The sequence below is a fragment of the Oryzias latipes genome, chromosome 13 (assembly GCF_053564925.1).
Source record: "Oryzias latipes strain Hd-rR chromosome 13, Olatipes_Hd-rR_3.1".
Taxonomy (NCBI): domain Eukaryota; kingdom Metazoa; phylum Chordata; class Actinopteri; order Beloniformes; family Adrianichthyidae; genus Oryzias; species Oryzias latipes.
Genome location: NC_136249.1, coordinates 10,846,591 through 10,871,773, shown reverse-complemented (window position 1 = coordinate 10,871,773; position 25,183 = coordinate 10,846,591). Strand labels below are relative to the sequence as shown.

The following is a 25,183-nucleotide window of genomic DNA, read 5'->3' as shown; positions in this document are numbered from 1 at the left end:
AATGAGTTGCCCTTGCGAAACGCCTTGAAACCACAACAAACAGACAGTTTCTAAATTTTCTAATTTAACTTTCATTTCATCTCTTAGAAAAAACAGCCGCAACTTCCTGCTTTTCCGGCCACAATCCTCACAAAAATGCACGTGAGATTGCGGGCGGGGGGGGCTGTCGATCAATACAGACCATGAATTTCTGTTTTTTTTTTGTTTTTTTGGATGCTGGTGTGCCGCGGGATTTTTGTCAAGGTTAAAGTGTGCCGTGGCTCAAAAAAGGTTGAAAAACACTGATCTAGACCCACTAGACAGTGTGCTGAACCTTTTTTCTTCATTGATTTGTGAACCTCACTGGTGTCCATGGATTACATGAAATCTTTCCACCTTTATCATGGTAGGGAGAACACGTCCATGTAAGGGTGGGGTCATCAAAGGCCGCATTTACACTGCATGGTTCAAGTGACCCAATTCCGATTTTTTCCTCTCATGTGGCTCAGATCGGATATGAGCGGTGAACGTGTAAGCAGGAAAAAACCGCATGGATTCCGATTTTCTCAGATCGGATACAGGCCTCATTCATATGTGGAAATACATTGGATACGTGCATTTGGGTGTGCCATGTAAGCAGACAAATCGGATATTCCCCAGTAAACGCGAGTCATACGTCAGGGACGTCAACTCAGGACACCACCAACTGAGATCACATTAAATATGCTTTTGTGTGCTGATTTTGCTGTTCGACGACAGCTGGAGCCCCATCAGCGTGTTACCTTTCAGCCTCAGGCTTCAGACCGTAGTCGGAAACCGCTGTTATTTCCGGTCCGGTCCTGGTCGGGACGCAAATGCTAACTAATCAAGCGGGACACCGTTGCTCTGGAACAGGCTAGAAGCCATTTATTTCTTTTCTTGGATCAAACTGTTCGTCCAGCACAACGTCTGCAAACTCTTCCTCATTCAGCCCTCCTTTTTCCTCTCCCGCGCATCCCTTCTCGTGCGCCTGCCTCATCCAGGAGCACCCAAGGCAACGCCTCCTTCCATCGCTGCGTTGCCTCCATGACAACCGCAGTCACACAAAAGAAAAACAACAAAAAGGGGAGGTTTCGCCATGCTAAATGTTTGCCGTTTGGACCAACACGCACCTTCTAACTGCTTTTATTACTGTTATGAATATAATCAAGGCCTGCTGGATCATAATTTTTTTAAATCCGTGCGGTCAGTGCTCAGGTCCGCGGAATGCGGGAATGCTGCTACGTTACGTAGTCCTCAGAACGTCCACGTTTGATAAATTCAGCATTGTATAGTGTAAATGCAAACATTGGATACAGGTCACTTTTAAAAGATGATGTAAGCGGGCCGTCAAAAAAATCGGATATAGTCAGAAAATCGGATTTGGGCATCAAAACCTGCAGTGTAAATGCAGCCTAAGATAGCACAAGGGTTACAAAGGAAGAATCCTATGTGAACCTAATGTCTTCTGAGTAAAACAACTATACATCATGGCAGAAGGATCAAACAAAAGAATGACGTGATGTTTGGTGCTAAAAATACAAATCATAAACCACGTTTGTTTGTTTTTTTTGCCTTTTCTTTATAAGAGCCTTTGTCTATTCCTATTCACATTTTCTCATGATGACTAATCCCCTTCAAGAGGGAGAAAAGGCTGTTTTGTAACGGCTGCTCATGGCTGAAATCTTGGCTGTTCTGTCATTTAAACAGAGCGAGAAGAGAAAACTGAAGCAGCTGGATAGAGAGGACAATAAGCACATGCCAAGAAAACAGGGAGTTCTTAGAACACCTTCTATTTGAGGTTAAGCGAAGCCAGGAAAATATTTTTAAATCACTTTGCTTGCATAGATTTCAGTTTTTCACAGGCCAAATTTAAATAATAACTTTATTTGCGTGTTTGTTTTTTTGGGCTTGAAGCTAGAAGTGGCTTAGTTATCAAGCTGAGAAAAGAATAGGTCCAGGCAAGCTAGTTCAGTAGAGCTTCTATTTATAGTTTTATCGTCAGAGAACACAGTCAGTCATTTTGCATGCACATTGCAGGAATTCAGCAACCACATGCAGCTTCAGATGTCTGACAGATGGGGACAGATCCATGCGCTGTACACAGTTTCCACACATAGGTTTTATTATTTTATTGTACACGGAGTGACAGTCTTAATAGAACCATGCAGGTAAGAAAAAAACGCTTCAGGGTGAAAAGAAAAGCTTCGAGCTAAGTTCTCTACAAACAATCTTCACGTCAGCATCTGCTGCTGATACACCTGCTCACAAACGACAGATGCTTTCCAGGAAACATCGTCCCGAGCCAACAAGTACAAATACATGATCTAACACAAAGAACAGTCTAGACTTTGTGGTGGATGCAACAGATATGGCAGGATACAAGCCAGAATGCTTCATGTTATTGGTTTAAAAGATTAAATAATGGTAATAACTGACAGGATAAAGAGAATTTGCAGACATTTCTTATGGTTAACCCCCAGCCCCCCACCCCAGAGTCCCAAGAGTTTCCACAGGTATGAATTTGTTTACATGCAAATCTCACACCATCGCCACTGTGCTGCAGCTGTCCCACCCCCCACACATTGACAGAGCATCATGGCCCTCACTAGGACTTGTCGTTCTGCTTCTTCTTCTGGAACTTCCTGAACTGGGACTGGATGGTGACCGCTGCCTTTTCGGTCTCCGGGGCGTCCATGTCAATGTCAAAATCCTCGGGGACGTCCGTCTTGGACTCAGCTTTGGAAGACAGAGAAAGTCGGTGTGAGTCAAAGTAGCACGAAAACTGCGAACATGTGAGGTTTTCATAAGGTGCATGCACTGATTATTTTTTTTTCAAACTCTGCACTCTTACAGTCTCACAGTTCCCTTAACCCTTGTGCTATCTTAGATGACCCCACCCTTACATTGACGTGTTCTCCCTACCATGACAAAGGTGGATAAAGGTGGAAAGATTTCATGTAACCCATGGACACCAGTGAAGATCACAAATCATTGAAGAAAAAAGGTTCAGAGCACTGTCTAGTGGGTCTAGATGACCCAACTACCAATGTTAAAGTGCCTAGGATAGCACAAGGGTTAAAGGCTTGTGCCTTGAGGGACGTTATGAAAATGGATTGTACCATTGTCATCCGTGTGGTAAGAGTATTGTGAAGTATTCACACAAATATAAAACAAAGTGTACCCACTACAGTTGTTCCATAGAATGGTGCCCTTTCGCCACACTCTAGTCGTTAGTAAGGTGTGTGAATACTGGCCCATTACTGACCGCCCACAAATTCCACACCCACAGGGTGTGCATGTGATGCTTAAGTGCCCTTGGGACGCCCATATAATGCAGACACAAACTACGCTCTGATTGTACAATTTCCTGAATCCTAATAGTCAGGCACCACAAGGATGGAGCAAGGAGAGCACGCATTCCACATGAACAGCATCAATGGGGTCCTTGCGCAGTCCACAGGATTTAGGGGGGTTGAAAAATGAAAAACTGTACGACACCTCACTCAGGCAATCCTCTACGTGTTGCATAAGTGTTCATTATGCCCTGTCACTGGCACGATGCCTGTAGAGAAAATATGGATGAACATTTTCCCGCTACAGGCTCACTGAACGGTATGTAACCTCAATGTTTTGTATGAGTCACCTGCGTGCCCCTTACGGGTGTGACAATTTTTCACGCGTAGAAAGCCAGTATCCACCCGTATGGGCAGTTGTGACTAAGGCTTTAATGAATCTCAGTCTTCATAGTTAAGCTTATTGTAGTGTTCCCAAAATGGGGTTTTAAGGCACCACTTGAGTTGAAAAAAAAATTCTTTTATGTGACATTTCTGTAAGAGAAAAAGTTATTTATCACATAATATAGCTAATTCTGTTTCAGAGCGAGCCCCAAAGAATTTTTAATCTAGGGGCCCAGTGCTTATTTATTCGGATTTTCCATGTCAATTAAAAGAAACACTGTAAAGGTAATTAAATCATATTTCCTAAGAATAACTTTTATTTTGGAAAGCACTGATGTGTAGAAAGTGCTAAATAAATAAAGTTTGATATCATTAAACCAAATTGATCTCTGAGGAATCACAATGAATATTTAAACACTTCTTAGGTGGAAGTTAATGTAGGAAAGTGACTCCATTAATTTGACCAAAACATTTGGCAGATCATTAACTTTTAACTTGCCCCCCAAACTGAACAAAAATGTGCTTATTGTGAAATATACTCTGATGTTTCCAACTTTAAGCAAAAAGTGAGCTATTTGCTGTTTCTCTTGCAAAAGATTGATCTGCTTGAGTTTGATCTGCAGAAAGCACACGACAGAACTGAGAAGCAGGGAGGCGACTGTAGTATTGACTGTGCAGCTAACGCTCGGGTTCCCTCGGGGCTGAGCCTGAGTGCCTCTTTGTGCCGCTCAAGGAGGAAACACTAACAGTTGTGTCATCCAAGCTTTGAAACCTGCAATAATTGATATTGAGTTTTCTAACCCTGTGATTTCTGCTATTTTGACCTCACAGACATCGAGCTGTGCACTCTGCCTTACGTCAGCCCCCGGGCATCAGCTTTATCGACATTAAGGTTCAAACCAGAGAAAATGATCGAGGAAAGGTTGTTGTGGGTAAAGGAAGCATGCAAAGCTCATCAAAGTCAAAAGTTTCTACAAACAGAAAAGTCTGAACGATTGAGATTTTTGTAGTGTTTCAACTAGGTGGGCTACATTAATTAAACTATTTATCAAAGAATTAATCAAATAACAAGAACAAAAAGAATGCAATGTCAAAATAACATTAAATAGAATTTAACTATAAAAAAGAATATTTACATTAAGTTTTGTTCAAAAGTGAAAGTTGGTTTTCTTTTTAATCAAATTTTTTTAGTCTTAACAATTTTCAAACCGGGGGCCAATTTGTGGTTCAGTGGTTCAAATCCTGTTGGGGTCCTTTCTTTTGTGTAATTTCCATGTTTTCGTGCATGTGTGTGTTTTCCTCCGGTTAGCTACAAAAACATGCTTCATTGGTTGCTCTAAATTGTATAGGTGTAACTGTGAGCGGTTGTGTGGTGCTGTGATGGACTTGTGACCTTTCCAGGGTGTATCCCACCTTCACCCATGAGGGGCTATATAGGCTCCAGCAACCCCGTAGCCCCAAAAGGGAATAAATTGGTTCCGAAGATGGATGGATTTTCAAACAGTTAATGGAGAAATGCCCCCACACTCTGTATGCTTCTTCATAAATATATAATATCGGTCTGTCCTGGAAGGAATAATTATTTGATGTTTACATTTATGGTAAACAAGTTTGGGAGAACAACATGACCCCATGGAGAACTGCCTGATATGTTTGTGTGTTTCTTTCCAAAAGACAATAAAATAAGCAGCTGTTGTACCTGCTAAGGGCAAAAACCAGTCCCCACAGACTTTGTGACTAGAGGCTGGATGCACCCCAGGCCAGTCTTACTAAGTACCACCTCCAACCTTTACTAAATCTATTGATGTTCTTAGCAAAAGAAGCGGCCTCACTGCTTGTGTCCTTTTTTCCTGCTTTTAGGGCGCTTTTGTTTCCACTGGCTGAGAGGGTGGTGGGTGCACGTTCATGCAGCTGTGTCTCTTTTAAACTGGCAAAGTCCCATTTTTCCTCTTTTCAGAATAAACACCATTATTCGTGTGAATGGTCTCCCACGAAGGGACGGATAGAATCTGAAGCCATAAAGGTCATTTTGTCGCTGCAGTGTGACAAGAACTAATTTTCTGAGGTCACATTTTCATTACATCAAAAGATTTTTTTTTTAAATCTCACCATATATATATATATATATATTTTTAGAAAAAGTACAAGCCTGAAAAAACCCACGTAAATATTATGCATTACTGTACACTTGATCATTTTCTGTAATAGCTGTTATTAAAATGTACCCGGCTATTTTTTATGCAGTTGCTGTTTTGCTTACTGCTTGCACAGAAAGCCTCAGGCTCTGTTTCTGTCATCTATTTAACGATCACGCCTACAGTCTAGCATCCTGAACTTTATGCCTCAATCAAGGCACTTTCAAGAAAATGTTCTTTTTTTTTTCTAGGATCCAAATATGCTTAACATAAACAACAAAGATTCTATAATACAAAAAAGGGCATAATTTTGTTAAAATGTTCTAAAATACTGTATGTCTGGAAGGATAAAGTAAAGCACTTTCAAAGATGTTACATTAACTTATTTTTTTTGTATTTGCCATATCAACACTTTTCATTCGTCGTGTCGTTGCTCTGCGTTATTCTGTCACCACTACAAGCTTTATAAGTCTGTGGATCAAACAGATAATTATCATCTCCCCAGAGGGATGAGTGCTACGGACTGAGCTCTACGGATTCTTCTAAATCTTCATACAAAAAGAGTTTGGTGTCCCTCTTTTCATATTTTCATATGTATTATTCGTTTTTTATTAAAAAGCACTGCTTTAGATCATGTTGACGGGGCTTTCAGCAAAGCGGGCAGAGACGTCTTCTCTCCTGTTTCAAGAGTTGAGATTTTGTCAATATCTGTTTTTCAAGAATCATTTTTAACACTATATAGGGAAAAATAAATTTACGGTTATTGAAATAAAAAATAGGAATGATGCTCTGTATTGCACGATGGCTTTTAATTAAATACAATGAAATATATTCCAAAATCAGCTTTGAAGTGAAAAGTAGGATTTTTTTTTTAAATTTTCTAACTCATTTTATTGCTTCAAAGCCGTTGACCCGTAAAGGGCACTTCTCTACCAGAGGAAGAAATAGTATACAGAACCAGAGGATCTTACTGAGTTTGGTTTTGATGGGTTGTTGGGGAAAGTATGAATTTCAGACTGTTTGGTGCATTTTAATGAATTATTTATTAGGCTAGGTTGCCTCTTGCTTCTGCTACCTGATAAGTTTTTCTAACTTTGTGTGTTTTATAATCATTGACATTCGGGTATGGGGGATTTTACTGGGTTTATTTGAGTTATTGGGCAAATACGAGCTGTTTGGCTTTTATTAGTATCTTACTAAATTATATTTTTTAGCTCGGTTACAATATCATATAATAAAATTAATAAGATATATTAGACTCCACCACACCAAATAGAAAAATATCTTTGACATCATCTGCTTCTGGACTGGGAAACATGCAGTACAGACCAAAAGTTTGGACACACCTTCCCATTCATTTGAATGAGAATGTGTGTCCAAACAACTGGCATGTGTTCAAGAAAGAAGAAGCAAAACGTGGGTTCTTGAACGCACATTTAATCCATGGTTCACACTGAACAAGCAGGGAGGGGCTTGTTTTTCTTCTTTTTTTTTTAACTACTGTTTACTAGCACATGTCCGCCACGTACAGCTGAAAGAGGCTTGGTGCGAAATCTCCAAGCCGTGCAAATTTTGCTCCAGGTTTTTTCATTCACTGCTCTATTCCGATGACTTAGTGTGAAAGACATAGTGTCATAGAATACCAGCCAGGCACAAATTGCAATTATTATTTACTACTCCATGATCAGAATTTAAAGGGTTGGCATTGCCATGTATTACAGGAGATACTATCTATATGTCACTAACAAATCCAAGTCCCTCATTGGTCAAAGTTTGACCTGGTTTCACTTTGACAATGGATTCTCATTTTGTATGTAGAGCCCAAAAACGGTCTCAAAAATGTGCGTAGCTAGGCCTTAAGGTGCAGGTGTTTTAAATGTGGAAGCCCGAAATGCACATGTGCACGTGTTTACAAAGACTTTTCACTGAAAGTGCTCGCTGGAACGCGGTTGCTGAAGGTGATGTGAGTGTAGCTTCAGGTACCCTTTATCGTGAGCAACCTAAGTGTAATAATCCAGCTGTCCATCTTTAGCAGCTCAGTGGCCTTTGAAGGCCTTTTATGAACATGAAATATGACTTATGTCTTTAAACTTAGATCACAAAACAGTTGCTGTTTTAATTCATTTATATTATTACAGTACTGAAATCTGTATCTAATTGCAATGTAGAATATTTTTTAAATTTGGCAAAATTGGCAAACACAATCCAATGCATTGGAAAAAAAATATGTATCAGCTGGGGGTTGGTACAGAACACAGGAGTGTTTTGCCGTGTTCAAACTTCAAAGGGTAGATACTATTCTATTAATGTTCAGAGGTGAGGGGAAATTTTTGTAAACTTGCAAAGGGGTCGCTAGTATTTTTGGCTCTGTAGCTGAAAGTGCATGAAATTAAAGGAAAATCCACAACCCCGAGGCCCTTGAACATCAGACCATTGCAATCAATGCACAGCACTCCTGAAGAACTGGCTGTGTATTGATTGATGCTGTAAGTTCGAATGTTTTTTTATTTAGAGTTTGTGTGTCACCCACTAGGATTCAGAATAAAGAACAAAATACAAGAATCTATGGGCTGCAGAGCAATGGTTTGGCTTCTTTCAGGAAGAGAGCAATGATGTGTTTAAACGTTAACATCATCTGACATTGTGAGAAGAAATAATTGTAAAATTGTGAAGAAAATAGGTCACTTGACTGTGCGTGCTTGTTTAAAGCTCATTTTAAAAGCATGACTTCAGCCCCTCAGGTTTGAATTTTCTCCTGTTCTAAATTTATGCTGTGGTTGTGGCTCTTATTACAAATGTTTTCAACAATTCTAATAACCGTGAACACTTGCTGTAATAAATTATGGAAAAGAAAGTAAAAAAGCAAACACAGACACAATGTCCCACATCTTACCACAGTATTAGCATGTGTTGCCCTTTGATTTTGCGGTCAGTGGGTTTAGTTTTTGATGTATGTCATAATGTAGTAGTAGCAGATGTTCCTGGGAGAGGGGGAGTCTGTGCAAAGGACCTTGATGCAAAAAGAAGTATTGCACAAACACACAACATCTGGACTCCAAATATGTCAACTAATAATGCAGAAGATGACTGAACATGAAATCCTTCAAACCCTCACAAGTCAAATAACTCTACAAAGCAGATGTTTTCATGGAAGTGCCTCTGCAGTTACCATACCATGTTGCTTTGTGCAATACAGAATACACTTTTGTTAATGTTAGATTTAGATAAACACAACAAAGATGCAGCAAAGCAGGAAACATAAGAAATGATTCCATTTTATTCAAACAAACTTTTAACATTCCTAAAAATTGCTGATGCCAGGTGAACAGGTCACTGAAAGTAGCTGCTCCACAACTCAAAAGGACATTCCAAACGATGTGGTCATCATTGAATCTAAAAGAGAAGAGGTTGTTCTTGAAGACAGTATTCTGCTGAGCGCTAACAGGGAGCGGAGGAGAGCAACAGTTCCCATTGTTCTGTATTTTCCACTTCTGCATTAAGAATCATGCTGCTGACGCAGTTTCTATAGGCTACAAATTCATTGTCAAGGTCATCCAGCAACTTAATGTGTGTTTGTGCAGTGAAAGCTACAGACGTTTTCTCAGATGCAGTCAGTAAAAGAAGAGTTTTAAATGTACCTGCACTGAAATAGTGGTCTCTTCATCACATAGTTAAATACTATGTTATTTTCTAAATGTGGTAATTAGTTTTTGTTTGAAGGGATGCTTTGCTGGATGACCTTTCATAAATTCTTTTAGGACAGGCTAGTAGCTGTTTAATCATAATTATAATCGCCGGTTTTTAAGAGCAAGTTGATTTCCTGCTGTTTGAAATGTATAAGAATTGAACAACAAAGAAATATTTAAATGCTTTCCTAATGACAATTTTTTGATCACTCTTGACAATATCTGACAAAAAAAACCTTGGCTGCCACAAGCTGTTGGTATGAAATTTTTTGTGTAAACTGTTTGTTAGTTTTGAAGACTCATATTTCATAGACAGCTTTGACATAAAACACACTTCTAAAAAATGTAAAATCAAGCATATGAGAACTTTCAGGAACTGTCCTTCATCGTAATGCCTCCAGACTTGTTTTTCTAGATGCTCCACTCTAGGCACAACCCCACTCCAGCCCTTAAGGGCCAGAGACCATCCATCCATCAATTTTGTTCCGCTCATCTGGGACCAGGTCACAGGGGCAGCAGTCTAAACAAAGATGCCCAGACTTCCCTCTCCCCGACCACTTCCTCCAGCTCTTTTGGGGGGACCCCGAAGCGTTCCCAGGCCAATTGAGACACGTAGTCTCTCCTGTGTGTCCTGGCTCTTCTGTCATGACCCAGAGCTCATGACCATAGAAGGGTATTGGAGCAAAGATTGACCGGTAAGTTGAGAGCTTTTTGGCTCAGCTCTCTCTTCACCACAACAGACCAGTACATCGACTGAATAACGACGGACGGTGTTCCAATCCGCCTGTCCATCTCACACTCCGATGTTTTCCGGTGCAGCCAGACCTCCAGCTGCTGCCGTCACTCAGGACGCTCCCTTCCATTTTCATCAGCCTCATTTCCCTCACCTGTTCTCAGCTGGAGCCATTGCTCTGCTCCACTTTGCTTCTCTGGCAGTTTGTTTAGTTTTGTGCTCACGCTAAAGCTTACATTAACTCATTTCTGGTTGCTCACCCTTTTGAGTTATGAGTGGATTTACAAAGTGTTCGGACCTTTGCTTATGGATCTGGATTACCCCTTTTGGATTTACCGTTTAGCCCTTGTGCTATCCTAGGCACTTTAACCCTTGTGCTATCTTAGATGACCCCACCCTTACTTTGGCGTGTTCTCCATACCATGACAAAGGTGGATAAAGGTGGAAAGATTTCATGTAATCCATGGACACCAGTGAAGATCACAAATCATTGAAGAAAAAAGGTTTAGCGCACTGTCTAGTGGGTCTAGATGACCCAACTACCAACGTTAAAGTGCCTAGGATAGCACAAGGGTTACCATTGGGAATTGGGTCATCTAGACCCACTAGACAGTAAGGGTGGGGTCATCTAAGATAGCACAAGGGTTAAACTGTTTGCTGGATTCACCTCTCACTGATCACCACAGCTCCTCATCCTGCCCATCCTGTTTCTCTGAAAACTCAGCTAACACACTAGAGACTAACATAACTGCTTCCTCCTCCACATATCTGAGCTTCTAGAAATAAACTGTTAAACAGCTCCTTAGTCTCTGCCTTTCCTGGGTTGTCCATCTTAAAACGAACAGTATTGCTTATATTTTTAAACATCAAACAGCAGCAATTGTTATAGAAAAGAAGCAGGAATGAACCCTTAACCCTATAACTCCGGAGAAGCCACTGGTGACGACTAAAATAATAAGATGCTCTTTGGCAAGTTTTTGACCGTTTACACAATCAACATGAATCAGCTGTTTCCAACACAAAGAAAAGGCTTTGCATATCAGCTTTTCTCTGCAAGCGATTCACTACTGTAAAGTGTTGCATGACTGGTTTTCTCTGCTTCCACTGGAATTATGCTATTTGCCTAAATGGTTGAAGAGTTTTGGTAGAAGAATGAAAAACACTGATGTTAGATCTGGTGGTAAAGGGTTAAACACTAAAGCTTGATAGCCCAACTCTGAAGGAACATAACTATAATGTGGGGAGCTGCTGCTGGTTAAACTCATTCAGAGTTAATGCAGCACCAGCTTTTATAGGACAGTGGAGGATTTTTTTTTATAGAATTGGACAAATCAGAAAAACCAGAAAGACATTATGCTTTAAGACTCCTATCTAAACAAAATAATCCCACCTGGCAGGTATGTTAAAAAAATAAAATACAGCCAGAAAAAGAAATTTCATTTAAATTGAATACTTGTATCTCTAAATCCACCAATACCTAAAATTTCAAAAACATTTGGAGTTATTTTTTATGTTTTATATTTCCAGATTTGCTAGGTTAGCTTCCAGGATTGTCGCCTATGAAACCAAGGTTTGCTTCCCAGGGGGCACGATCACCTTCATCCAAAGTTGGTCATAGGCATGACTTTTCATGCTACTGCCTATTTAGCCACAAGGGGGCTGAAGTCTGGGTCTCCATGTGCAGGTCCCCAGCCCGGATGAAATACAGGGTTGTGCCAGGAAGAGCTTCTGGCATAAAAAATCTCTGCTAAACCACCTGTGCGAATCAGTAAAACCAGACTTGGTGTGGCGACTCTTGAAGGGATATGCCTAACAGGTGAACCACATTTGCTGAAAAAAACTTGAATTTTGATTCCCGTCCATATCAGGGATCTGCTGCTGAGTCAGAGCAAAACATCAAATCCTCCCCCTGATTTAGAGGACATGGAAGCAGGGAGGATATTGGTTTTTACACTGCTGACTTTATTTGCTCCACTATGATAGAGAAGTTCAACGATAAAAGATGATTAGTTACACACTTGTCACATGGAGTTGATCAGTATTTCCCACAGGACTAAAGCAGGCCACATTTATTTGAGATATGGAATCATCATTAAGACTCTACAAAAACAGATGCTTCTCTCAGTTGTTTTATTTGTCTGAGTAAAAGAACATGTATCCGCTTTCACAAGTGATCTATTAAAAAATACTCTGAAGCTGATCTGGGGTTTTTCTCAAAAGATCTTTTTCGCAATTTCAAAAAATGAAACGAAAGAAAAATGCTTTGTCTTGAAATACAACAATAATTGCCAGAAATCAAAACAAAAGATTAAACAATACAACAAAATAAAAAAAAAATGGAAAAGGTAGATATTATCTGACATTGCTGTTTGGACGACGACGTTTGTTCACCTTTTCAACCGGAAGTTATTTGCAGGGCGATATCTTTCAACAGACAATATTTCTTTAAGCTTCTGGCCACAGCCACTGCAAAGTTCAGTGATTGCTCAATCAACTCTTTACCACAGTTCAGGTAACATTCATTCTTCAGCCTTCCCTCTTCTTCAAAACTCTAACATCATCATCCAATCAGTGACGTCTCATAATACCTACCTTTTTGAGTTTCTTATTTTGTTTCATTTTTTTAACATTTCATTTTGATTTCTGGAAACTATCATATTTTGGAAGAATAAGTCCCAGTTTTTTGCATAGTTTGGCTAGGGTTGCAACTTCTGCTCAGGTGCGACTTATACGCGATTTAGATTTTTTTTTTAAAAGGCTCATATGTTCATTGTTTTCCCACTAACAAGCACTAGAGGGCACTTTAAGTTTGTTCACCAATGTTTGCTACTGACAGCAACACAGAAGAAGAGTTGTTCAAAAGTGACAGACAATGAAAAATTGTGTGATTTAAATTGATGTAAAGAATTTAGTTGACTTGTTAGCATGTTTTTTATGCTATATTTATCTGAATAACTGTTCCTGCATTCTGCTAATACACTAGACACTTATTCAGTTCCACCTATGTTTCATGAAGCTGAATACAGGATTGGTAGTGAGGCGCACATATATTCTGTCTAGCTTATTTTTATCTATTAAGCAGCGCAGTGGCCAGGTCATACCAAAGACCCTAAAAGTGGTACCTAATGCCTGCATGACACTTCTTATTAAAGGGTTGGATTGGAGGGTTAAACGATTCCTGAGTGCGGCTGTGTCTGCAGCTCATCCCCAAGGCATGGATCAAACTACAAATTTCACACACCTAGTGAAATTAATGATACTTTCAGGGTCACGGGGCTGCTGGAGCCTATCCCAGCCACTTTTGGGCGAAGGCAGGGAACACAGGTTGCCAGTCTGTTGCAGGGTCACACATATCACACACCCATGCACACTCACACCTATGGACAATTTGGAGATTGACCAATTAACCTATGAAGCATGGTTTTTTTTTTGGACAGTGGGAGAGAACACACGCATGCACGGGGAGAACATGCAAATTCCATTAAAAAAAGTCCCCCATTGATGTTCTGTTTTGGGTTCCCCAGCTGGCACTTGAACCAGGGGCCTCCTTGCTGTGAAATTTTGTTTTTTTTATTATGTGTTTTCCAGAATTGTGTTTTTCTTTCTAAAATGTAAAGTAATCTTTTTGAATTTTTTGGTTGTTGTGATCTTTAATATGTTTTCAGCGTTGAGTGATTTGTCTATGTTATTGGCACTTCAAGGCCACCGTAGTTTACCTCACACCAGTACAAGTCACAAGCCATCGAGTCTGCAGCAAATTGGTGCCATGTGGAGGAGTGACTTTAACTGGATTTGTGGTTTTTGGTGGCCATTACTGCTAAGAGGTTATTTCTTCTCCTACTTCCAGGTCAAATTCTGAATGAGTTTCACGTTCATCCACGTCATCTGGAGGACCTTTAAATATTTGATTTAGAAGGATTGTCCATTGACTCCTTCACTTTTCAATGAATGATTTTACTCACTTTGTGTAAATGATTCAACTTTGGGACGTGCTTTTCCATTCGTGACCCACAGGTATCACAAGTGACGCAGTTTAGTGTCTGAAGAACATTATGAATTAACCATCTTAAATGTGTGCTCCGGTTTCAGTGTCAAATAAACAAAACAACATATCAAACTCCTATTCTGATTATGATTTGCTCTGACAGAAAGCCCTGAGGTCAGGCCGTGAGTGTTTCAGCCCGCACGTGTGCACTGAAAGCTGTCAATCATTTGACTCACGCCTTTCAGAACCGATTTCATAAGCCCGGGCAGTGGAGTACAGTAAATTATTGCATACTTACCCACATTTCAATCATGTCTATCTCCCCCTAGCAAAACCTGGAAAGCCGGGGGTTCAAAACTGATGGGAAAAAAGTTAAACTCGTCGGTCTTGTCTTACCTTGTCCTCCAGCGGCCTTGTTGTTGCCAGAAGCTGCTCCGGATGCTTGTGTCTAAAATGCAAAAAAAACAAGAAAACAATGAAGTTGGACTAAATGTGAATTATAATCCACAGTCTTAGACCAAACAGCTGTTCAGGTCTTGCCATAAATAATCTGCAGTCTGAGCTGAAATGCCATTTGAAGCCTCGACCGCTTATTTCAGGCGGTGCGATTGTTATTCAGGCTGCACATGATGTGACCTGCAGGCGCAGCGTCCCATGACATTAAAAAGGCCTCAGTGCGAAATACAATATGATCTGGACTGACACATTGACGAGGTATAGCTGTTTGCATTGACTTATGCAACCCTGCGGAAGTCACCAAGTGACAGCGTCCCATTTCCTCCAGACCTTCATTTCTTTCAGCTTGGACTATGGATTTATTTCTTTAAGTAAGGAATGTTTTAGAGTCCCCATCCGCTTAAATATTGTAAACATTTGCGGCATCACGTATTCGCTAATTATTTTTCAGTCACGTGACTCCACGGGTTAATCACAAAAACCCAGCTCAAGACGCTTGTGTGAGACTTTTGCGTGTGAAGGAGGTGCTGCTTGGGCACGCCGGCTCGCCTGCTTCCTTGCCAGCTGCTTAAGAATATTTTACACATATTTCCAGCCGTTCCTGAATCCCTATAACCAAAGTTTGTGCCCCTGCATGGACGAATGGCATCAGCTGACTCAGAAGCAGCCAGAAAATACCCTAAAACGATGAAGAAGATGATCGCGGTGACTAATTATCATCTGGATGAATGAAAGATGGATTATCCCGGCCTCTTCTGGAAGTAGATACCCTCTCACACTTACAGTAAGGGATGAAGGAGGAAGCCTGGGCTCCTGGTTATAGGGCACAGAGAGACAGAGTGACTCTCCTAATGTGTGAGCAATATTCCAATAATCTTTAATAAATATTTGACAAAGCATCAGAAAATGTTTTAGAAGGGTTTTTGATGAGGAAGGATCGGTGATGGGCGTTTTTTTGGCTGCAAGTGTGGAGGATGGTTCTCCGAATTCTGGGATTCTGCTAATTCGCGAGTTTCTGTGGTCTCTGACCCCCACGAATACTAGTACTTCTGTTTTTTTCTTTGATAAGAGTTCTCACTGTGATGAAAGCATATTCCTACTAACGCAAAGAAAATCAGATCAGAGAGCACAAGTTTATACTTTAATAGGCGGTGTAAAAATATGTCATTTTTTATGATGATCTGACAGCTTATAATAATGATAATAATAATAATAATAATAATAATCACAGTATTATTATTGTTATTATTATTATTATCTGACACATTACCCAAGGGTTTTATCAATTGGCCTTTTTGATCAGAAAAATAACAATTAACGAGGGAGGATTCTGTTTTAAGATGGATTAATTAGACGTTTATCAGGACTTTATAATTGTTTTCCTTAAAAAATTACATGAAACAGTCCATATAAAAAGTGTGTGAGATTATATTTTGAAACAATAGTTAGGCTTACCATAAAGGGAAAAAATTCATATAAGATTTGAGAATAAAGTTGTGAAATTATGAGAAAATCATATATTTATGATTCAGAAGTTGTATTTTAATGAAAATAAAGTTGTACATTTAGAAAATATGTAGAGCATGATCAGCGAGATTCTTGACCTGTGGGAGGTCTGTTTCCCTGCAACATAAATTAAACAAGTAATGTTCAATTGTCTTTGTTAAAACATTTAAAAGCTAAATTTAATTTTTTTTTCAAAACTTTCCTTGTTCCTTTCCTTTCCTTTCCTTGTTAAACTCTGACTTTGTTAAGCATAAATGTCCACCGTATTCATGTAAATTGTTGAATATTTTTTCCCTATTTGTACGGCTTTTTTCCTTATAATTTTCTGACTTTTTTCCTCATAAAATTGTGACTTTTATTCTCATAATTCAACAACTCCAATCACATATATTTTGAGATTTTCTTCTTTGATGGTGACCCTAATACTCCATTGTATTAAAATAACATACAGGCTACACTCCATAAAATTCATTTTCAAGTCTTAAACAGCCTGTACACACATGGAACAGACATGTGGGTGGTGTTTTCAGGTATACTCCAGTTGGGTCAGATCTAATCTTGAAGTTTTGTTGTTTTCATCGCTGATCTAAACATATGAGGGTCTACATGTCATGTGGTGCTCTTCAGGGTTCAGTTGTTGGACCTCTTCTTATTACCATGCACATGGACACGATGATTCACACTAAAAATTACAATTATGTAGAAAACACTCAACTTTGTGGATTAACATTTTCTGCTGCTGCTTAGAGCGGCCAAGTCTAATGCAGTCAAACTCAGATTGGTTTTGGAAAGAGGAAAGCAAAGCGAATTTACTAAAGAGCAAATTTCTGAAGCAATAAGACTAAAAATGTGAAATCTTGGTGTCATAACAGACTCAAATCTGACTTTGAGTGCTCATATTTAGACCACAACTAAATCAACTTTTTAACATTGTAGATAATCAGTGAGACTCTGAGATCTCAAGTCTAGAAAGGTATTAGGAAGCTGTTTCCTCCTGCAGCCTGGATTACCTGGAGTCTTCTGTCTTCAGATTAGATTGTTAGAAACCTTCAAAACACCTTAACCAGAACCAGGAGCTCTGATCACATCATTCTTGGCCTCACTGACTAACGGAACAATATAAAGTCGATTTTTAAATTCTACTGCTTGTTTATCATTTAATGTACTTTTGTTCATTTTTCATTGTGCTGTTATTGTTTACATGTAATTTACCAAACATTGTTCCATCTCTGTAAAACATTGTGAAATGCCTCTGTGTACATTAGATGGTTCACAAATAAAACTGGTTTGCCTTTAAACATATAAATCACAGGGGAGTGGGAAATCAAATGTGTAGAATACGCAGCGTTAAAACACAAATGGGTGCAGTCTTTATTTTCTCCACAACAAAGAAACCTGGAGGTCGAATGGTAAACAGAGGCTTTTTCAAATCCGACGACAATCCCTTTAAACTCTTACACTGTAACATTTGTCCAAGTCATCGCAAGTTCCCAAAGCCAATTATTCAGCCCAGTACAGCACTCCTCGATAAAAAAAGTGTCTCCTCTTCTATTAATCTAAAAATGGGAGGCTAACCTCTAGAGAAATAAACACAAAGATTAGCCTGGTAACGTATGTATTCCCCATTTCTGCTAGTGTGACATTTAATTTCATTAATGTGCACTTCCATTGAAACTCAGCACAGGGGATCTTGCACAGTTTACACTTATATTAAAACAATAAAATATGACCCTCTTACTCCTGCAGGGAAATAAATGTTCCTACAATATGCGTGCATAAATATAAAAGTGCACACCAGAGAAGAAAACTAATATTCAAAGCAGTTGTGCGGTTTATGTGGGTCATAAAGCTTTGCCCCGTTTTTACAGACTTGAAGAAAGCAGATCTTATAAAAGCGAGGAACAGGGAAAGTAATATTCCGTCACAGTGAGAAGCTTAGTACTACTACACCCCAGCTTTTAATAGACAGAGTGAGAAGGAGAGCTTTTATGGTCCTCTATTCATTCACAGAATTGGAGAAAGAAAATTCTGCTCAAAAGCACCAATTTTATGCTTCATGGCCTACTTATGATGACGATCGCTTCATTCTTTTAGGAGGGATCATCTGAATTGTTGTAGAAATTTTGATGAGACTTCACAAACCGTACTTTTGAGCTGCAAATCCACGATAAAGTACAACTTAAGATAATAATGGTACAGCTACAGTTTTCCTATTTTATCTGCAAGTTATTTACTAACTGCATGATCACTCTGGTCGAACAGCTAATGATTCAGTGTAAAAAGATGTGTAGAAAACTAGTTCATCTTCAAACACTGGTTGTTCACTGAATCAGTTCTCTCAATTCTTACATTTACATTGGAATTGTTTTTTTATGCAATCAAAATAAACAAACTAAAGAAGACAAAACAAACAAAGAAATATTTAATACTGTATATACAGTGTTCCCTTACTATAGAAATTAACCTTTCGCAGTCTCGCTGTTTTGTATTCTTTTGTTTGTGGTGTCAATCAATCTCTTCTGAGCCATGTCTCCTGTACAGAATGGGTTCAGTTAGCTAAATCTACATAAATCTTTAATCACGAGCGAGCAAGTCTTTGTTTTCATTCTGTAATACTGGATGGGTATTAATAAATAAATAAAGTGAAAATGTATTGACATCGCTATATCAGCCTGTGTATATAGCAAAAGACAGCATAAAACCCAAAAAATAGTTATGTTTACTACACATACATAGACAGAGAAACCATTAGGTTTTTTTAAAAAGTAAACACTATCTCAGGGTCGTTAGAATTTTTTGCCAGTACTACCAGAAAGGTAGATCATTGTTCTTTGGTGTGTTTCCCCAACATACACGTTCTTACTTCTCTCCTGTCGAGATAACCTTCAGAATAATGTTGACTTTCATTTAAATTAACTGTTGCAGTGAAATAGAAGTTATGTGTTATTTGTTTTTTTTGTTTGTTTTGCTATGTGTTCGTGTATCTCAAGTCATATCATCATCGTAATGTTGATCACTAATATCACACAATTTTTCAAAAAATTTCAACGCTACTGCTGGAGTTATTTCTCTGCAAAGGTTTGAACTTTGAGAGTTTAAACTAGAGGGAAAAGTGTAAAAAATGTTTATGTCTGTCTGAGAAAAGTTTATAGTAAGAGGTTTTACAGTCTTAAACCAACTATGACTCTCTTAAGGTAGCCAAATGCCTCGTCATCTAATTAGTGACGCGCATGAATGGATGAACGAGATTCCCACTGTCCCTACCTCCTATCTAGCGAAACCACAGCCAAGGGAACGGGCTTGGCAGAATCAGCGTGGAAAGAAGAACCCTGTTGAGCTTGCGGTTTTTTACCTATCTTGGCCTAGTTTTAGAGCAATAAACGAGGGATATTCAATATATATCATTGAAATATTTTTCAATTGGCAGGCTGATTAAATAATGTTTCTTTTGTCAAGATTCCATTTAAAAATAGATTTTATTTGTCTATGAAGAAACAGTTTTCTCAAACTGAACCAAGCTGGAACTCTAATAGATAAATTAAAAAATATATTACAATAAAAACTAGCATGAAAGTTTTTGTGTATAAAAATACAAGAAATCACTTGAAGGGAAATAGTGGAATTGATTAATCAATATTCTATTTTCCTAATGAGGATGTGAAACCAACATGTGTCTGAGTAAAAACAGAACTTTGTAAACTAAGTTTTAATTAGTTTGGACTTGAAAAACATTGAATCTCCACCATTTGATTGGAGTCACAGAATCTTTAGCTCCAGTCGATGCAGATTCAGGCCTGATAGCATCAAATGATCTTTGCTGCTCATCCATACCAGCCTTAACTAATTGAGTCAACATTCCTGCTGCTGGCACCTTTATTTGGCTGCATTTTGGTGGTCCATTTGTTCTCATAATGAAATGATTGAACAGGATCAAGGTGGAAACCCTTTCTAAGCAGTCACCAGAGAGGAACTGTCTGCGATGGGATTCCCAGCCATGACAACATCACCGTCGGTTCAATCTGAGCTTGATAACAATTCATCCAGAGGGCTGTGCAGCAGAAACTTAGCAGAAAGGTGGGCAGTAAAATTATACCCTGTGAAATTATCACTGTAATTACTTTGTCATTTAATCATGGCATGTTTACAGCTGGCTGGCAGATCGGTTTTTCTGAGTTCTCTCTAGGAGGCGATTTTTCCCGTTCCAGTGAGGAGGAGGAGAAGAAGGATGAAGACAGCAGGATCAATACTCCCTCAGCTGCTAAGATGTACTGTATGAGAGGAGAGACCTGGAAGATGAATGGCCAACTTAAATTATTGATGGTCTAGTGGGGAACAGAGAGAGAAAATGGATTGGGAGTAAGTTTGGCTGCTGTGTGTAGACATGGAGGTTGTCCCCAGAAACAAAGCTTTCCAAAAGTGAGACAGGACACAAACAGGGGCAAAAGTGACAGCATGGATATGTCTGGGTGAGTCTACTGAAAATTATGAAAATGTTTTTGCTGCACAGGTCAAAACAGCTGATGAAAGAGTCCAAGTTAAGGACTATCTGGTCAGCTTAGCATTATTACTAAGGTATTTAAATTGGATGCAAAGGAAATAGTTTGTGGTGTACCACAAGGATCGATTCGGGGTCCCTTACCATTCAACATTTATATTAATGATTTAATATATAATGTATGAAAATGTTTAAAACTTTAAATGTTATTAAAAAAAGCCCAAATAAAAACACAGATTTATTATATGATCTTTAAGTTTAAACAAAACAAAAACCATTTTTGGGTGATTATAAAGTCTACATATATATGTCAATAAAAATAATGTCACAATCATGTGTGTAACAGAAATAAAATTCGTAGGACTAATTGTTGACAACAAACTAAACTGGAAGCCTCACATCAGACATAAACAATTTAAAATGTCAAAACATATTTCTATTATAAATACAGATCTAATTTTATAAGAGAATATAACTGTAGATATTTAACATATTTCCTCAAGAAGTGTGCAGTACTAAACTCTGGAATAGGTTAAGCCCTGAGCTCAAACAATGCACAAATATTCATTAATAAATGTGCATATTAACCATTTTGTCACAATATAGGATGGTAAAGTATATTTAAAGGTGACCGGGTGTTCAAATTCCAAGCCTATGCTGAATATACAGTATATGTGTGTGGACTTGGGTAGTGTGTGATAATAATTAATGAGAGTTACATTTTGTTACTTGATACCATTAATATTTATCACTTTACTAAATATTCGGCACTTGGTCTGATTAATTATACACACCTCTAGATATCATGTCCTGTATTATGACAAATATGTAAATAATTTAGTTAGAACACAATGGGGCTTGGATTATATATAAATTTGCTTCGTTCCACTCACTTTGACCCTGATATGCCTGACTTAATTTACAATTTTCTCAATATTTTTACATGTTTCTTTCTCTTTGTATGTATGCGAGCGTGAGAATGTGTGTGTATGTGTTAGTGGCTAAGAAGGAAATTTGTCTTGTACAGTCTCTCATAGTATTATCTTTGTTTATGTTCTAATATATACATGTGTATACATGTCCATTTACATTAATATATTAAAGTTAACTTGAATCTCTGATCAATTTGTGACAAAATAAAAGTTTGTTTTATAGTTTTGTGTTTTATTTTTGTGTATATTAATTCACTTATTTACTTTTAATGTTTAGAAAACAGTTTTCTGATTCTGATTAGGTTTCTGCATGAATTTTCTTTTTTTTTTTCTTAAACTGCAGCAGTTCGATCCCCGTTACCCCCAGTCATCCGCCATTGTAACCTTGGGCAAGACACTTCACCCTCCCTTCCTCCAGTGTGGAGCCGCTGTTGTGTGTGTGTATGAATGTCACGATGATGGTCGGGGGGTCGTTGGCGCAAACTGGCAGCCACACCTCTGTTTGTCTGCCCCAGGGAAGCTGTGGCCCCATCAGTAGATACCATCACCAAGAGTGGATGAATAATGGACACATTGTAAGCACTTTCAGCGTCTGGAAAAGCATATATAAATCCAATCCATTGTTATTGTTATTATTATTGTTGTTATTGTTATTATTGTTGTTGTTATTGTTATTGTTATTAGTGTTGTTATTGTTATTATTGTTGTTGTTGTTGTTATTATAATTGTTGTTGTTCTTGTTGTTGCTGTTCTTATTATTGTTGTTGTTTATTTTGTTGTTGTTATTGTTGTTGTTATTTTTATTGTTGTTGTTCTTCTTATTATTATTATTATTATTATTTTTGTTGTTGTTGTTATTATCTATATGATGTAAATCATATTACTACTTTACCTGAATAATAATTTTGGGCTGATTTTAAAAAAGTTCTCTCATTTCACTTAACTAATATTGTGAAGGTAAGATGTTGTATTAAAAAATTTACTCTAAGTAGCAGTTTTATCAACTTTCACTTCATCTGAATAACTATTTTTATGACTTTTTCTACATCTGCTAAAGTTATAGTTATTTAAAGCAATGCTAGTTTTACTTTAGTACAACTTAAGCTTTCTCACTCAAATCTGGTTGGATGACACGATTGTTTACAATATTTAAGAAATGTTTTAAACTGTTTTTTAATGTCAGTTTAATTGGGATAAGAAAGCAAAACCTATTTTAAAAGTGTCAAAGAAGGTTCCAGTGTGTGTAAAAAAGAATGGTTTGAAAATGTTAAATGCTGCAGAAATGTTAAAAAGGAATAGAAACGGAAAGTTCTTTCATAATTTAAGAGAAAACTAAAACCACAATCTGCATTTGCTACAGTGGTGTAAATTTATAAACTATTAATCAAGAGATCTTAAAGAATCGGGTTTCAGTTTTTGAGAAAAAAAGACTAGAAAAGAATGAGAATTTCAACAAAGAAAGAAATACATTTTATCAACACGCATAAACCAAACATTACCCTGCCCTCAATAATAGTAAAGAAGTAAATTAGGAAGAAATAAGTGCTCAAGTCTTTCAAAGTCTTAAAAGACAAATCCAAAGAATCAAAACTTGGGGCTCAATTTCCTTGCGGTCTTCTGTTTTGAGGCGTCTGCTCTCGCTGTCACTATTTCCATATTAATTGTGTTTATTCTCCTACTTGTTCTGAAAGCTCCTACAGGAAATTCTTCTAGTCCTGAATTTCATCAGCCATGCAAAGCTGTTTTTGTTCTGTTTGTTGTTCTGAAGGAGCTCAGAAGGGAGCAGGAGGAACCCGGCACAGTAACAGAGGGGGGAAAGATACGGTTTCATTTAGGTGCCGTGTATCTGTCTGTCTCTGAGGGGATTAAGCCTAACTTACTTTCATTGCAGCCTTTCTGCAGCAATTCCCCTGTATGTTCAAAGGTTTCCCATTTGGTTGTGTCAGAAAAGGTTTCCATGCTTTTAATAGCCAAGAAGTCAAGGAGGCATTGCACTATGTGTCCTCTTTTTCTGAGCTCCTCTCTCTTTCCTTGCATTATTAATCCACCCCATTCAATGAATTTCAAAGAGCTGGGCTTTGATGCTGCAAAGGAGTATGGCGTGTTCTCCTGTTTAGAGCGTAAAAATGCGCATCTTTCGGGAGACAACGTAAAAATTCATCTGTGCATAAGTTCATCCGTTCGCTGTAAAAGTTCTTTCTACAAGTCATGTATGTATAATTGCGGGTGGTATTTCTTGTTGGATGACCTGTTGATGTTCCTGGTTGTTTCAGAGAAAGACGCTGAGGTGAGCTGGCCCACAAAAACTGCTTTGAGGTGTTACAGTAACACTGCTGAATTTTCCTTTCTTTCCTCCAAGAAAATCTCCCAATAACTGTTAAATTAAACTGCTCCTTCAAACAAAACAAAAAACTATGCAATAATAATAAAAATTGCTTCTATTCCTACAGCTAAGTAGCCAAACCCATCTAATCTCTATGCAGCAGTCTCCACAAGTAAACTGCCCACAAGCTCATTTGTATTCATGCTTGCTTTTTAAGTGTTGATATTGATGCAAAATTGCGGCTTGTTGCAACAATACCAATTACTTAAGATGGATAGTTTTTTGTTTTCAACGCCAAACAATCCCGTTAGACTATAATTGGATTTTCAGGCATGATTCACACTTTCCAGCCATCATTGTTTTATGAAGTGCGCAGTAAGATCGGCAGCAACAAAAGAAATGGAGAGACGTTGAAATTGTGTGAGGATTTTGCCATTTTGTTGGTTTTTAGTTGTGTTTCGTTGGTTTTTGTCACATTTTGTGTGTTCCCAATGTCACAGTCTCACCTAGTTTCATTACTTATTACCCACAGCTGAATTAATGCCAGTAATCACAATCAGTGCTCTTTAGGTTGCCTGTTTTGTTACACTTTGTGTTTCCCTTGTATGTTTATGTTACAGTTTAAATTTTTAGGCTTTAAGTTTGTGTAATGAGCCAAGTCTCCTACATTTAGGGTCCTTTACCACCAGTTTGCTTAAAAATCTGCCTGAAGTTAAATCTGACAGAGTTTGTAGGACCTTTTTGGCCTTTTCAATCACCCATCTACAAAAGTGGAAGAATGACTTTCTTTACATGTTTTCTTTCAGGCTGTTATTTATTTTACACTCTATTTTCCTGCAATTTAAGTACTAAATCCTGACTAAATATGTATCCTTAAATGTCAACTCAATATATTTATATATATTTTTACCAATATGCCGCAATTACAGTTTATGTATTTGTTGACAGCAACAGAGAGAGAGGGAGGTAGAGGACTGTACTTTTTTTCTGTGGTTATTTTGAAAATTGAATAAACATAATTAAACAAATAAAAATCAACCATATACTGTATTTTTTATACTACCTGTAAGTTATATTTTCCAATCAGTCATATATATACTTAAGACAGGGAGAATCCATTTCTACACTGGCTTGGATCATTTGAAATGTTAATGTGCATCAATACCATCTGGATTGGGAAACTTCAAATTGTGACATCACAAAGTGGAGAACAGCCTCTCCCAGTAAGAGACTGCACTGCCCACAGGCTAACACA

At 38.1% G+C, this 25,183-nt stretch overlaps 1 protein-coding gene across 1 annotated transcript in view; it reads right to left on the bottom strand.

Moving 5' to 3' along the window:
• Window positions 1–2,099: 2,099 nt before the first annotated feature.
• pcp4b (Purkinje cell protein 4b) overlaps window positions 2,100–25,183 on the bottom strand; it is a 40,731-nt gene continuing 17,647 nt past the window's right edge. The window contains exons 2-3 of the mRNA XM_023961741.2: window positions 14,613–14,664; window positions 2,100–2,736 (exon numbers count right to left, since the gene is read on the bottom strand). Coding sequence (XP_023817509.1) covers window positions 2,606–2,736; window positions 14,613–14,664 — 183 coding nt within the window. The 3' untranslated portion in view covers window positions 2,100–2,605. The remainder of the gene's footprint in view (window positions 2,737–14,612; window positions 14,665–25,183) is intronic.